This window comes from Chelonia mydas, chromosome 2, assembly GCF_015237465.2.
Source record: "Chelonia mydas isolate rCheMyd1 chromosome 2, rCheMyd1.pri.v2, whole genome shotgun sequence".
Classification (NCBI taxonomy): domain Eukaryota; kingdom Metazoa; phylum Chordata; order Testudines; family Cheloniidae; genus Chelonia; species Chelonia mydas.
In genome coordinates, this window is record NC_057850.1 from 33,387,737 (window position 1) to 33,403,277 (window position 15,541).

Consider the following 15,541-nt stretch of genomic DNA (forward strand, 5'->3'; position numbering starts at 1 on the left):
CCCGTCCTCCCCAACCCGTACTAGCAGCTGAGTCCAGAGCAGGGTAGGAGCCACCGGTTGGGGGTGACCCCAGTCCTGTCCTGTCCCTCTGCAGTGATTTACCTCTCCATCGGCTGCTCCAGATGCCTGAAATGACTGCTGGGGAGAGTTGTGTGACCATTCTTACAGCTTCCCTTTGCTTCCCTCTCATTTTCTGCAGGGAAGCAAAGAAATCTGCAGGGACATGAATTCTGCATACACACAGAGGTGCAGATTTCCCCCAGGAGTAATTTACAAATAAAAATTTTCTATGAAAGCATATTCCTTATAGACAATTACTTCCATGTTAGAAACATGGAATCACCAGACTGGATCAGACCAAAGGCATATTGAGTCCAATATCCTGTCTGACCCAGTGGTCAGCACCAAAAGCTCGAGAGCAAGGTGTAAGAATGAGACAAATATGCAGGTGTGCACTGGTGTGACTCCTATATTACATCTCATCCTGATTTCTAGTAATTGAAGATTGGCTTAAGCACTGAAGCACGAGGTTTAATATTCCTTCCACTAAATTTCTAAGCATTGACACTAATATTCTGGATGTGAATTTTAAAAAAAAAGTGTCTAATCCCTTTTTGAATCTTCAGTTCTTAAGATCAACTTCCTATGGCAGAGAGCACAACAGTTTAATTATATGTTGTGTGAAAAAGCATTTCCTTGTATTGCTTTTGAATTTGCAACCTTTCAATTTCATTAAATGTCCCCTTGTTCTTGAGTAATGAGATAAGGCGTGAATGAAGCTCTCTATCTACGTTCATTATTTTAAATACTTTTACCATGTCTCCTCTTATTCACCTCCTTTCTAAGATAGGCTCCTAATTTTTTTCAATTTCTCTTCATGGGAGTTTTTCCTGTGCTCTCTCAACAATTCCCGTTCTCCTTTTCTGAACCTCCTTGAATACAGCAGTAACCTTTTGAGACCTGGGTGCTCATTATTAAATATAGTATTCTATATGGGGCCGCACCACAGATTTATATAAAGGCTTTATAGTATTCTCCTTATTATTCACCATCTCATTCCTTATGCGTCCTACCATATTGTTTACTATTTGACTCCAGCTGCCCATTGAGCAGAAGTCTTCATTGACATTCAAGTCCCTTACCTGTGGTAGTACAGTTAATTTAGAATCCTAAAAAGCATAAGCAGTTCAATTTTTTCCCTCCAAAGTGCATTACTTCACATTTATCAGTACTGAATTTCATTTGTTGTCTCCTCCTTTCTTCCCCACTCTCTCCTGTACTGCTCTGACCTCCCCGTTTCCCCTAGAAACAACAGGAGCAGGAAAGAAGGGTCAGCCTGGAGCCCATTCCCCACTACTGGAAGCAGCATGGAGAAATGATTATTTCTTGGTTCCTCCCCCAAGGGGGGGAACAGCAGAGGAAAAAGGAGCCCTAGAGCCCCCTCCCTTGGGCTGGTGGAGAAGCCATGGGGAGAAATCAGGCAGGAGAGGGGAAAGACAGAAATGAGTCCACTTCCCTTCCCCCTCAAATATGTCACTGGAGGAGAAGGTGCCCAGCTTTCCTCTTTATGGCTCTTTTCTGTAAGTGCTTCAGTGTTCCCAGAGAGCAAAGGTCTCTGACAACAATATTTGTTGAGGTATCACAGAAAAGCTACTTTTTTTTTTTTTTTGACACCCAGTTCCCTCGTCAAAGATCTAACCATTAAACTGGATTTTCAAAAAATTAGTGTTTGAACTGATCAGGGTAGTTGTCTAGGAGTGTGCTGGCTCTTCAGCAGCTGGGTCAGAACACAAACCTAAGGTGCAAGGGCTGGAAAAGGAGACAGGCCCCAAACCCTCATGCTCCCAACCCCCCCCCCCCCCGCCGCCCCCCACACTCTCTCTCTCTCCCTCCCCCCTCTCTCCAATGCTCCAAATCCTTCTCCCCATCTGCTCCCTGCCCACCCACCCACCCCCCGATCTGACCACCATATTCTTAAAACGTTTGGTACAGAGCTAGAGAATGTGGAAATGCTAGTAGCAGCTCATGTTAGGCACACTGTTTTTTAGGAATCCCTTGATCAAGTGACCCCAATGACTTGATTCTGTTTGGTCAAACTGATTCCCATTGTTCAGGAAGATTACATTTACTTAACTGCTTGTGACCTCAAGTATTTCATCTTCTCAAACTAAATAATGCTGATTTCCTTGAAAACACTTCAAAAATAAAATCAGAATCTTCATGTGGATTTTAGAGCACTTTCAAGTATCATTCTTAAACCAGAAGTTTTAGTCTCCAGGCAAAACCTCCGAAGAAGCCCTTGAAGAACACAAGCAGAGAGCAAGGAACATGAACACACACAATCTCTGAAAACTACTAAGGGCCGGTTTCTCAAATGCGGCCACCATTGCCACCAGGGGGCTTTTCATGTGGCCACAGCCTCCTGGGCAGTGACTGAGCTGGGGGCGGGGGGAGGGGAGGCAGCAGTAGCCCCCTCCCCCAGGGCCATCAGCAGCGGTTGGGCCCTACCCCCCTCTGGAACCACAAATGCCAGAGAAGCAGGTAGCCAGTCTGAGATCCCCACCTTCAAATAACCTTTTAAACAGCATGCAACTCTCAACCCTAACTGTAGCAGAGCTACTGCTCCACTACGACATTCGGAAACTTGAGACCTCCTTGCACCCATGTTTAATCATGGCAAAAGTTTAAGTTCGTCATTTAATCCTACACTTTGCTTTCTGTCTCCTAGCCAGTTTTTGACCCATGACAACACTTTGCCTCTCACCTCACACTGCCATCTAGCTCTCTCCATGGCTACCTGAAGAACCTGGGAGTTAGGTACTTGGTGGGAGAAAAGAAGTTCAGCCCCTTTCGCAAAATAGTGTCTCACCTTCTTAGATGTGAGGGCACATGATGCTGGGGTATGCCAGACCACTCGGTCTGGTTCCATGCTGGCCTCATTAACCAGGAGCACCACCTTGCTTGGATCTGTAGGCTGCAGAACGGCTAGGAGCCAGTGCTGAGAGTCCTGAACTTCATCCAATGCTATATGGAGGTCACTGACTATCCTCTGAAGTAGTTCCTGGTACTGCCTATATTTCTCAGGCAGAGATGGTGAGGATGGAGTGACAGCTTCATTAGGAGACAAGGATGAGGTTTTTATTAAGGCTGTCAAACCCAGTTAACTCACGCAATTAACTCAAAAAAATAAACTAATTAAAAAATTAATCACGATTAATTGCATTGTTAAATAGAATACCAATTGAAATTTATTAAATATTTTTGGATGTTTTTCTACATTTTCAAATATATTGATTTCTAATACAAAGTGTACAGTGCTCATTTCATATTTTTTATTACAAATATTTGCACTGTAAAAATGAAGTAAAATAGTATTTTTCAATTCACCTCATACAAATACTGTAGTGCAATCTCTTTATCTTGAAAGTGTAACTTACAAATGTAGATTTTTTTATTTCATAACTGCACTCAAACAAAACAATGTAAAACTTTAGAGCCTACAAGTCCACTGAATCCTACTGCTTGTTCAAACAAGTTTGTTTACATTTACAGGAAATACTGCTGACTGCTTCTTATTTACAATGTCACCTGAAAGTGAGAACAGGCGTTCGGATGGCACTTTTGTAGCTGGCGTTGCAAGGTATTTATGTGCTATGCTAAACATTCATATGTTCATTCATTCATGCTTCAGCCACCATTCCAGAGGACATGCTTCCACACGGATGATGCTCATTAAAAAAAAAATGTGTTAATTAAATTTGTGACTGAACTCCTTGGGGGAGAATTGTATGTCTCCTGTTCGGTTTAACCTGCATTCTGCCATATATTTCATGTTCTAGCAGTCTCGGATGATGACCCAGCACACGTTCATTTTAAGAACACTTCCACAGCAGATTTGACAAAATGCAAAGAAAGTACCAATATGAGATTTCTTAGAATAGATACAGCACTCGACCCAAGGTTTAAGAATCTGAAATGCCTGCCAAAATCTGAGAGGGACGAGGTGTGGAGAATACTTTCAGATGTCTTAAAAGAGCAACACTCCCATGCGGAAACTAGAGAACCCGAACCACCAAAAAAGAAAATCAACCTTCTGCTGGTGGCATCTGACTCAGAAGATGAAAATGAACATGCGTTGGTCTGCTCTGCTTTGGATTGGTATCAAGCAGAACCCATCGTCATCAGAATGGACGCATATCTTCTGGAATGGTGGTTGAAGCAAGAAGGGACATATGACTCTTTAGTGCATCTGGCACAAATATCTTGTGACGCCTGCTACAACACAGTGCCATGAGAATGCCTGTTCTCGCTTTCAGGTGACATTGTAAACAATATGTGGGCAGCATCATCTCCTGCAAATTGTAAACAAACTTGTTTGTCTGAGCGATTGGCTGAAGTAGGACTGAGTGGTAAGTGGACTTGTAAGTTCTAAAGTTTTACATTGTTTTATTTTTTAAATGTAGTTTTTTTGTACATAATTTTCCATTTTTAAGTACAGCTTTCATTATAAAGAGATTATACTACAGTACTTGTATTAGATGAATTGAAATATACTATTTATTTTGTTTTTTTACAGTGCAAATATTCGTAATCGGAAATAAAATGAGCAGTGTAGACTTTGTATTTTGTGTTGTAATTGAAATATATTTGAAAATGTAGAAGTCATCCAAAAGTATTTAAATAAATGATATTCTATTATTTTTTAATCATGTGATTAATCACAAATTTTTTTAAATCGCTTGACAGCCCTAGTTCTTATTGATACCTGCAGATTCAGATCAGTGTTCTCCTCCTCGTCCTCTGACAGATTCAGTGGATGCAACATTGGAGAGTTGTGGTATAATTCATGGATGGAGCTGGGGCACCTCCCCGATAAGGCCAAAAGGAGGGACTTACTGGATGGAGGGAACCCATGATATCAGGTTCCAGCAGCCCCTAGGAAAGTCATATTTGGCACGATGCTGTTCAGATCTGATTGCCTGTCAGAGCTCAGATTTTTACTAGGAGATGATGGATCAGCCAGAGTGCGACTCAGTCTAAGAACTGCTCTCTCTCCATTGGTGAAGCCGACAGTACCAGAGGGTGGGTACTCCTGCCTGGGAGTTGGAGAGGAGATGTTTTAAGGTCGCCGATGCAGTTTCATCCTCCAGTGTGGCAATCTCTCTCAGGAGGACTGGGCCGGAGAGGAGACAGAGGGTAAGGAAGCAAAATATCCTCCGCCGTAGTGTAGGTGTCTGTACGACCCAGTGTTTGGGGCGTTCCGACAGTCAGGACTGATGGCTAGGATGTATCTTGGGAAGTTGTAGTGGGGCAGGCCTTTGAAGGACAGGCCGGCACAGAGTAAGAATCAGGTCCCACACTTCTGGATGGAGCTGGTAGGTGTCGGTCCTTGTGTTTCAGAGCTGAAGCCATCAACAGTGCTGACTGATCCATTTTCTTACAGGCTTTACCCTCCAGCCTGGAGGTCTTTAGAGGTCCTAGAGCCATCAGATCTGCACACAAAGGCCTGGACAGGCTCAGGAAGGGACCCCTTCTTTTACAGGCAGATCTGGACAGGGATCTGTCCTTGCAACCATGAAAGTGCCTCCTACAGTAACTCCTAACTTAGTGTGGAGCTAGCTGGTGGGGGCTTGGAACCAGGGTAGATCGGCAGATCCCCTGTCAGCTCCCCTAAGTTCCCTGTGCGGCAGCCGCCCGGCAGGCTATCAATTGCCGGGCAGTTCAGCTATCCCTACCACCATTGCCATGTGCTGCTCCTGCCCTCTCCCTTGGAGCTGCTCCCAGGAGCCTCCTGCTTGCTGTGCAGAGGAAGAAGGGTGCTATTGTCAGGGTGTCCCCCTCTTCTGTGCCCCACCTCTACAGAATGTGGGGGACATGACAGGGCTCAGGATGGAGGGAGCTTGCTGGCAGCAGCTGCTGTCTCAATTTGCTGATCTACTTAAAAAAGGCAGTGTACTTAAAAGGGCAATGCGCGTTTCTCTCTCTCTCTCTCTCACACACACTGTGTCTCTCTCTGCCGTGCTCTCTCCCCTCCCTCCATTCATCCTGCCTTGTAGAGTGTGAGGCTACATTAATAATGTGTTAACCCTTGAGGGCTCAGCCGAATGCTAGTTCATCCTTTAGCAGTAAGGCATTCACTGGCAAATATCCCACCCTCTGACTCACCACCTCAGCCAGCTGGACTTGTACTCCTAAATCCCTTAGGCACAACTGAAAGGGGCCCTCTTCCGTCCCCAGACAACAGAAGGAAATTTTGGTTCAATATGGAGAAATAAAGATTTTATTAGAACCAACCACCTACCAACTCTGAAGGTTTCCCAGTCAAGTAGAGGTGCAGGAAATACTTCAACATGCCAAAAGAGAGGATTTAGAATTTAGGGTAAAAACTCCAAAGAGTGGAACGTAGAAATCCAGAAGTCTGGACTTCAAAATAAATGAGAGGCCTGAAAACTTCAGGATTAAGGCTATAATTTAATCATGGGTATTTTTAGTGAAAGTCACAGACAGGTCACGGGCAAAACACAAAAAATCATGACCAGTGACTTATTCGTGACTTATACCATAAATACCCACGACTGAATCTTTTTTGGTGGGGGCGGGGGGGAGCCCACAGCACCAGCAGCCAGGAGGAAACCCCAGGGGAGGAGCCTGCAGTACCAGTGGCTGCTCTGGCCACTGCCACCAGGGGTGGGTGGTGGGGGGAGGGGGTTCCATGGGGGTGGGGACCAGTGGCTGCTCCTGGACCGCTGCTCAGGAGGTCCCCAGGGCCACCTGCATTGGCTGCTGCTCAGGAGGTCCCCAGGGCCAGCTGCCCAGGGTCACCAGAACAGCAGCTGATGAGGCTGGCCCCGGAACGGCTGGCTGTGGGGCTGCCCAAGAGGCTGGCTGCAGAGCTGCTCCAGCTACGGCCAGTGTGGCTGTCTCCAGGGCCACCTGAGCAGCGGTCCCCAGGGCTAGCTGCTTGGGGGGCCATGGGGTCAGCTACACTGGCCGCTGCAGAAGTCAAGGAGCTCTATTCACGATGGATTAACTCTGTAAGAGGAAGATTACTTTGTGGTCTTTTTAGACATGACCACAAACACATGAATTGTTTCTGTAAACATGCCTGTAACAGGGACTTTAGTGGGCTGCATCGCCTACTGGTTAATGCCCACCCAGTCCTGAGGACAGTGGCAGGGGAGCCTGGGATCCACCCACTCCATCAGGGCCTGACAAAGAGACCTAAGAGGGTCAACAGCGTTTTGCCTCTGAGTTATCCTCCCTGGGGTACTTCCTACTACTCCTTTCCTCCCTCAGCTTCTGGTCCCAGATAAGGAAAAAAGAAAAATGAAAAAGAAACCAAACCATCAGCCCCAGCTGGGCTCAGCATATTGTTCTCTTCCCTCAGAGAGGCTTCTCTTGCCCCCTTGTCAGGAAACTTCAGGGTTGGTCTGTACTCCTCTCCTCTAAACTGGATTGATCCCTGTTCAACCCTGTGTCTCCAGTTGGAGCATGCTCTTCAGGGCTGGTGGGGCAGGGCTACCTGTGCCCAGTACCGTCCTTTAATCCTTTCTGGCCCACTCTGAGATTTGTGCACCCTATCACAATACCCTTATTCTTTTCAAAATAGAAAAACCGCATGTCTATAAAATGCATACTGAGAGCTAACAGCTTGACTTTGCAAGAGAGGGTAGGAGTGGTAGATAGGCTGGAGGGTAGGGATAGGGTCCAGAGTGACCTAGACAAATTGGAGGATTGGGCTAAAATAAATCTGATGAGGTTCAACAAGGACAAGTGCAGAGTCCTGCACTTAGGATGGAAGAATCCTATGCACTGCTTCAGGCTGGGGACCGACTGGCTAAGCAGCAGTTCTGCAGAAAAGGACCTGGGGATTACAGTGGACGAGAAGCTGGATATGAGTCAACAGTGTGCCCTTGTTGCCAAGAAGGCTAACAGCATATTGGGCTGCATTAGTAGGAGCATTGCCAGCAGATCGAGGGAAGTGATTATTCCCCTCTATTTGACACTGGTGAGGCCACAACTGCATCCAGTTTTGGGGCCCTCACTACAGAAAGGGATGTGGACAAATTGGAGAGAGTCCAGCAGAAGGCAACGAAAATGATTAGGGAACTGGGGCTCATGACTTATGAGGAGAGGCTGAAGGAACTGGGCTTATTTAGTCTGCAATAGAGAAGAGTGAGGGGGGATTTGATAGCAGCCTTCAACTACGTGAAAGGGGGTTCCAAAGAGGATGGAGCTCAGCTATTCTCAGTGGTGGCAGATGACAGAACAAGAATTCATGGTCTCAAGTTGCAGTGCGGGAGGTCTAGGTTGGATATTACGGGAAAATATTTCACTAGGAGGGCGGTGAAGCACTGGAATGGGTTACATAGGGAGGTGGTGGAATCTCCATCCTTAGTGGTTTTTAAGGCCTGGCTTGACAAAGCCCTGACCAGGATGATTTAGTTGGGGTTGGTCCTGCTTTGAGCAGGGGGTTGGACTAGATGATCTCCTGAGGTCTCTTACAATCCTAATCTTCTATTATTCTATGACATGAATCAAAGCAACAAAGAATAGCAAGGTAACTGGGTGATCTTTAGGGAGTAACTTGAAGAAAGAAGCAGGGGTGTTTTGTCCTTTGGAATGGAAAGTTCATAATCAACACCTGCAGTTCTCACTCTTCCACCTGAGAATATGGCAATTCGAAAAGTGTACTTTACAGAAACCCAAGGGAAAGCTAATAAGAGCTCAAAGAGATATCCCATCAACTTAAAGTCCCACCTAGGAGAGGAGGACAAGGAGTGAAGTAAACCCACTGTGGACCACACTGGATTACAAGCAAAGTCAGTTTTTTTTGGTAAAATGAGTACAGGTCTACACTATGAAAATTTTGCCAGCATAGCTAAGTCATTCAGGGATGTGATGAGGTGCAAGCTGCCACCAACATAGCCGTGCTGGCAATTTCAATTGTACTTAATACAGATACAGTTATACTAGGCCAAATTTGCCAGTACGGCTTATTTCACTCGGGGACTGCTGGAATAAAATATACTGGCAGAAGTGCAGTTTGGCCTACATCAGCTGAGTCCACACTAACCGTGCTTTGCCAATACACTATACTCTATAGCTATATCAATTAAGTGCTCCTAGTGTAGGCCTGGATTGAGGAGTAACAGAAGCTTTATCTATAGCCCAGAAGGCGGAAAGAGCATATACTCAGAAAACAACCCAAAGGACTTTGAATGCAAGCTGAATGAGTTGCCTACGTTAAGACATAAAGCACCTCAGACTCCCCAGGACTTGCTAATCCACTTCCTAGACCCATTCATTTCTGTGACATGGAATTCTTCATTAGTGGACTTAGCTGAAGGCTTTAGAGGAAAATCTCAGTTCCTAGTAAATCAACTGGTTGCCTCCAGCATACTTGGACAGAGCTCCAATACTTGTGAACTGGGCTAAAGCTTATTAGACTTCAGGACATTTGCTTCAGAAGACATGCTCTAGCCATACAAGGGACATTTTGCTATACTTGGGATACTTCCATTGCATGAGATTTTAAAATTTCATTTATATATACACATATACACACACACAAATTAAAAATAAAGTGGAAGCAAAGACTATTTATAATCCTAACAAACTAAAAAAAACCCTAAAATTTTAAGGCAACAAGAAATATGTACTCAAAGACAAGTACATACATACGGTCATCAGAGACCAACTAGGAAGTCACCCTTAGGGACTGCTAGTATGGGAGGGCTATACAACCTACATGTCCACAAGGCACATGCAGTCACCGTACAATGTTGCTACAAGGAAACCTGTCACAACTAGTTGGATTATAAATCTGTTCTCTTGATGTGTCAAGGCAAAAAAGAGTCTGGGAATCTAGAGAGAATGCTTAGGAAAAACGTATGAAACAAATATCAGTCTATTACTGTGACGTGAATTACATGTACTTCCCATTTAAAAAAAAAACCTCTAAAGTTTATATAAAAACATATAGCATGGTTTAAGAGTTAGAGAGAGGAGTTTAAGTACCTTGCCATAAGTCATGTACTTGCAATTAATTTTGAGAAATTTTTCAGTAAATGCTTCTTCCTCCTCTGACGTGGATGATACCACTCTTGCAGGACGAAAACATGCATAAGCTGGTGAAGTAGCTGCCTCATTTCGCTGAAGCCCATCTGGATCCTACAAAAGGAAAGACATTATTTTCCAGAGTACAAAAAAGAATACTCTCCTTTGTGTCCTGTACATTTATGTATGCTTCACTAGTTTCTTAGTTCAACATTTAAAAGTCATCTACTTTTTGTTCCAAGAGCATTTGACAGAAAAACTGAAATCATGGCTCCCGGTACATTAAACTGAAAAACAGACCAGATATAAAAGGGCCATTATCCTCAGCAAATGGAAATCGGCATAGTTCCACTGAAGCATAGCTTGACTTCAGTGAAGCCATGTTGATTTTTATAACCTGAAGAACTATCAGGCAATGAGAGTATTGTATTGAGAGTATCTGAAATATCCATGTTGTGCAAAAGGTAGGGAAACTGTGTGTATGATTTCCTTCTGGCTTCCATGTCAAAATAAAGTTATAATTGCACAGCCAAACTGTGCCCTCAGTTACTCTTCTGCAACAGCAAAGAAGAAAATGAGAGATCAAAGATGTAAGCTAGGGAAGTGTTTGGCACATGGGATCTATACATAAAACCAGTGAAAACTAAGCTTGACTTTCAGCTCCTAGTCTCAGGTAGCAGCACTCACAGTTAGGAAAAAGACGTTAATAAATAATCACATCTGCTACAGAAGTGATTGACATAAAAACATGGAACCCCACAGTGGACAATTTTTTAAATAAGAAGACAGCTTGGCACCTAAGCCAGGACAATTTCTTAGTGGATATATATACAGAAACAAGATCGGGACTCTGTTTCAAGCCTACATTACTCTTAAAACAATATCTACTGGAAAATACTCATGTTTTAAACACTTTTTTGGCACAAAAAACCCTGATATTTTCAGTTACACTGACGAGCAGGATATTTATTCTCTGGGACTTCCATCTTCCCTTTGGTTCTCTGCTATCCCACTCTCAGATCTCCATTACATCTACATTTAACTATTGGTACTTTATAGTACAGAGGTGTGGCAGATGGTTATCTGTCAGTTCATTTGGGTTTTTCACCTTACTTTAGGTCTTGCCTACAGTTGGAAGGTTACCTAAATACAGAGTTATTCTAGAATACTCTGGAACAGCAATTATAAAACAACCAAGTGTTGGCAAGCCCACAGACTAAGTTTCTCAAGGCAGAATTCTTCTCTCACCTCCTCCCCCACGCCCACACAATGCCATGCACCTTTGTGGCACTGTATAAAACCCCTTTAGTATCAGTGCTCTCTAACACAGAAGAGAAATAGTACATGGTTTTCAAACATTTATAGTTATTTCTAAATCACATTTTCCTCAAGCAAAGCAAAACTAGAACGAACAGTGATACTGGCCAGATGAGACATTATAGGAATGGTGGCTACAAGGTAGACAGACATGCCGGTGTAAGAATTTTGTATTGCTTCCAATTACTGACATTTCTCGTCTCTGATAATTGGTTTAAAACTGCTGCTCTGAGAGATCTCTTAAAGTACTAGATTCATAACTGGTATTCAACATTATCCGAAGCTACACTTCAAGTTTTCAGAGGCTATACCTTCTTTATTAGAGCCTCTTTTGCAATATATCAGAGGGGTAGCCGCGTTAGTCTGGATCTATAAAAGAGGCAAAGAGTCTTGTGGCACCTTATAGGCTAACAGACGTATTGGAGCATAAGCTTTCGTGGGTGAATACCCATTTTGTCAGATGCACGTAGAGGAAATTTCCAGAGGCAGGTATAAATATGCAAGCAAGAATCAGGCTAGGGATAACTAGGTTAGTTCAATAGGGCGGATGAGGCCCTCTTCTAGCAGTTGAGGTGTGAACCAGCAAGGGAGGAGAAACTGCTTTTGTAGCTGGCTAGCCATTCAGTCTTTGTTTAATCCTGAGCTGATGGTGTCAAATTTGCAAAGTCTGGTCCTGAAGTTTTTTTTGCTGCAGGATGGCTACCTTTAAATCTGCTAGTATGTGTCCAGAGAGGTTGAAGTGTTCTCCTACAGGTGTTCGTATACTGCCATTCCTAATATCTGATTTGTGTCCATTTATCCTTTTACGTAGGGACTGTCCTGTGTGGCCGATGTACATAGCAGAGGGGCATTGCTGGCACATGAGGGTGTATATTACATTGGTGGACATGCAGGTGAATGAACTGGGGATGGTGCGGCTGATCTGGCTAGGTCCTCTGATGGTATCGCTGGTGTAGATATGTGGACAGAGTTGGCATCGAGGTTTGTTGCATGGATTGGTTCCTGAGTTAGTGTTACTCTGGTGCGGTGTGTAGTTGCTGGTGAGAATATGCTTCAAGTTGGTGGGTTGTCTGTGGGCTAGGATTGGCCTGCCTCTCAAGGCCTGTGAAAGTGAGGGATCATTGTCCAGGATAGACACACACTAGCAGATTTAAAGGTAGCCATCCTGCAGCAAAAAAACTTCAGGACCAGACTTCAAAGAGAAACTGCTGAGCTTCAGTTCATTCGCAAATTTGACACCATCAGCTCAGGATTAAACGAAGACTGAATGGCTAGCCAGCTACAAAAGCAGTTTCTCCTCCCTTGCTGTTCACACCTCAACTGCTAGAAGAGGGCCTCATCCTCCCTGATTGAACTAACCTCGTTATCCCTAGCCTGATTCTTGCTTGCATATTTATACCTGCCTCTGGAAATTTCATCTGACAAAGTGGGTATTCACCCACGAAAGCTTATGCTCCAATACGTTTGTTAGTCTATAAGGTGCCTCAGGACTCTGCCTCTTTTGCAATGGTTTATCAGATTGGTAGATAGGAACCCACATACACTATCTCCTTGCACTCTGCCCTTTCAGCACTGTCCCAAAGCAGGTTCTCACAACCATGTTTGAATACAAAATATTAGCCTCAAAGCACAGCGCTAGTATACAAAATATAAGTCACAACTTTGCAGAAAGCTGCAAGTACTAGATAGAATTATAAAGTAGGCTGATTTATTCACTGTAATGTTGAAGAGTAATTCTGTGCAAGTCACATGGAATGTCACTCCCTCCCTTTTAAAATATTGCTTAAGTTTTTTAAATAAGCCTTCTGCATAAGATGCACACATTTTAGTTGGTAATCCCAATTAAAAAAAAAACCAAAATGACCACAGAATCCACTTACCACGGATAAGCTTATTGTTTTTAACAAATCCTAGTGATTAGTGTACCGTTTCACTCCCATGTTCGAATGAGCAAATAACCTCTCAAAAACAAATAGGATAGCAACTGTTTCTTAGCACATACAGGACATTCCGACAGTTAGCCTTATAGTTGTGTCCCCTGATGGGTAGGACACAAGTCTTTATTTCACTTTTGAGTGATTTATTTCTCATCTCTATTCTAAATTTTCTAAATGTTATTCTTAGAAGTAATAAAAAGTTAGGAATGTCTTTTTGTAGATTTTTCCTGTTCGTTTTACAGTACTGCAGAACTTTCAGTTTCCTAGAGAATTTAGTAGACAGCATTCATAATTGCATAAAAAAAGGGTAAGGGGACGTAAGAATTTGATAACTGGGAGGAGGGTCAACAGCCAGCGAAAGGAGTAGTAGTAGGAAGCTAAGGTGGAGGATGAAGAAAGTCAGAGCTCTGACATTTATGGGAGAAACTGAAGTTCTGCCAACTGAAGACTTTGTCCCAGAGTTTCACTTTTATCCAAGGGCGCAGACACAAAAATTAAGAATCAGACATTTAAAAACGGCTTCTGTTAGTACCTAGAAATCTGGCCAGTTTCCACTACTATATAATCCTTCATCACTCATCATCGTAATAGAACTATTCACCAAATCTTAGTTTTGCCACTTTGTTTTTTAATGGAAACATGCATGTGTACTTTTGATTTCTAGGTCTTTATTAAATATGTACTGAAGATTTCAAATGGAACATAGTCCCGATCTACATTAAGTTTAAGTCAAACTTTGATAAGTTTCCTAGTGCAATATGTTTAAGTAAATGAAAAATTTTATGAATAAACTGGAATGATTCACCTGTTTGGTGTCATAAAGTATGTATAAGGTGGTGCAGACTTACGTCCATAGAGCTTGAGCATTTGTACTTTAGGCTACGTTACAGATATTTGGTGGAGCAATATTCATGGTGTGTTTGTTTATTTCGTACATACACCGAAAGGTGTTATATTGTATACTGGAAATGAAAGTGAGATTTCAAATAAACTATGACAAATTTTTAATTTTTGCATATTGCTTTTGCAAATACATGAGGCTCAAGCTATGAGTGTGACCAATATAAAAGTTAAGAAAGGTTGAGTAATAGTGGGGAAGTGGCTGATTCTCTTAACTGTGGTTTGGGGTTTTTAAATGGAGAATTTTTTGAAAGAATAAAAACTGTTCCTTTACCATAGAAATGTTGGTTTTTAAGAGAGAATTGCCCTTATGGAACACCATCCCTGGAGAATAAGCACACCTGTAGCAAGTGATCTTGAAGTCCCTTCTAGATAACAGCATTTGTTTTATGCCACAATGATGCATGATTTCTAAGAGATTACAATGATGTAGTCCCAACCATCCATAAATTCTTTCCACTATGTCAGGAATCCCTTGTAAAGAGACTCCAAAGAAGACCGAACATAAGCAGTGCGCATGTATCAATACGGCAAATCACCTTGAAGAATCATAGTAAACTTTCTTCTTTGAGAATTGCCCATATGGATCCAGTGTCTTGGAAAGTTGACAGACAGTTGTGACTGTCCATGGCATGGGCCTGAGGAACATTATTTGAAGCGACAGGAAGATCGATTGGGTATCTAGATATCAAGCTGAGGGAGTAATGCTGCTTAACAGTGACTAACATTCCTTGAAAAAGGGATATTTAGGAACTAGATTTTCAGTGGAAAGCTAGTTTCAGACTTTATATATTACTGACATCTGAAAAATGTAGAGAGATGGAAGAGATTATTAGTTTTAATGAGCTGTGGATAAAACCATATATGAACCCGTTAGTGAAAGTGACTCAACTGATCTATATAGTTCTCTAACTGAACCAAAGGAAGTACAAAAACTCAAACAAAACAGTACCATATTTACTCCTAGGGGAATTCTGCACCAAAAAATTAAAAATTCTGCACACAGTATTTTAAAATTCTGCAGATTTTATTTGTCAAAACACCACAATATAACCATGCCAGTATCAATTACTTTGTTAATTTATTTCAAAATCTCTGTCAGCAAGTATATCTGTAGCAATACAGACCAAAAAAAGATTCAGGTAATTTTTTTTTTGGACAAATAGATTCCTTACTAGGCATATTAATACAGAATGTTGAATAATTCATTTAAATAATACAAAACTGTATTTCCTGCACCTGTCAGAGGCAGTGCAAAGGCTTGGGGGAGTCAGGGGTAATGGAAGAGTTGAGGGAGAGGAAAGGAGCCTGGAGTGAATCTGGTGGGT

The 15,541-nt window shown here is 42.7% G+C and overlaps 1 protein-coding gene across 13 annotated transcripts in view; it reads right to left on the reverse strand.

Annotated features, from left to right (window-relative positions):
* The window catches only part of OXR1 (oxidation resistance 1), a 452,056-nt gene that overhangs the window by 90,118 nt on the left and 346,397 nt on the right, over nt 1-15,541 (reverse strand). For all 13 annotated transcript variants that reach the window (XM_043539189.1, XM_043539186.1, XM_043539185.1 and 10 more), the window contains one exon: nt 10,021-10,173. In XM_043539189.1, coding sequence (XP_043395124.1) covers nt 10,021-10,173 — 153 coding nt within the window. The remainder of the gene's footprint in view (nt 1-10,020; nt 10,174-15,541) is intronic.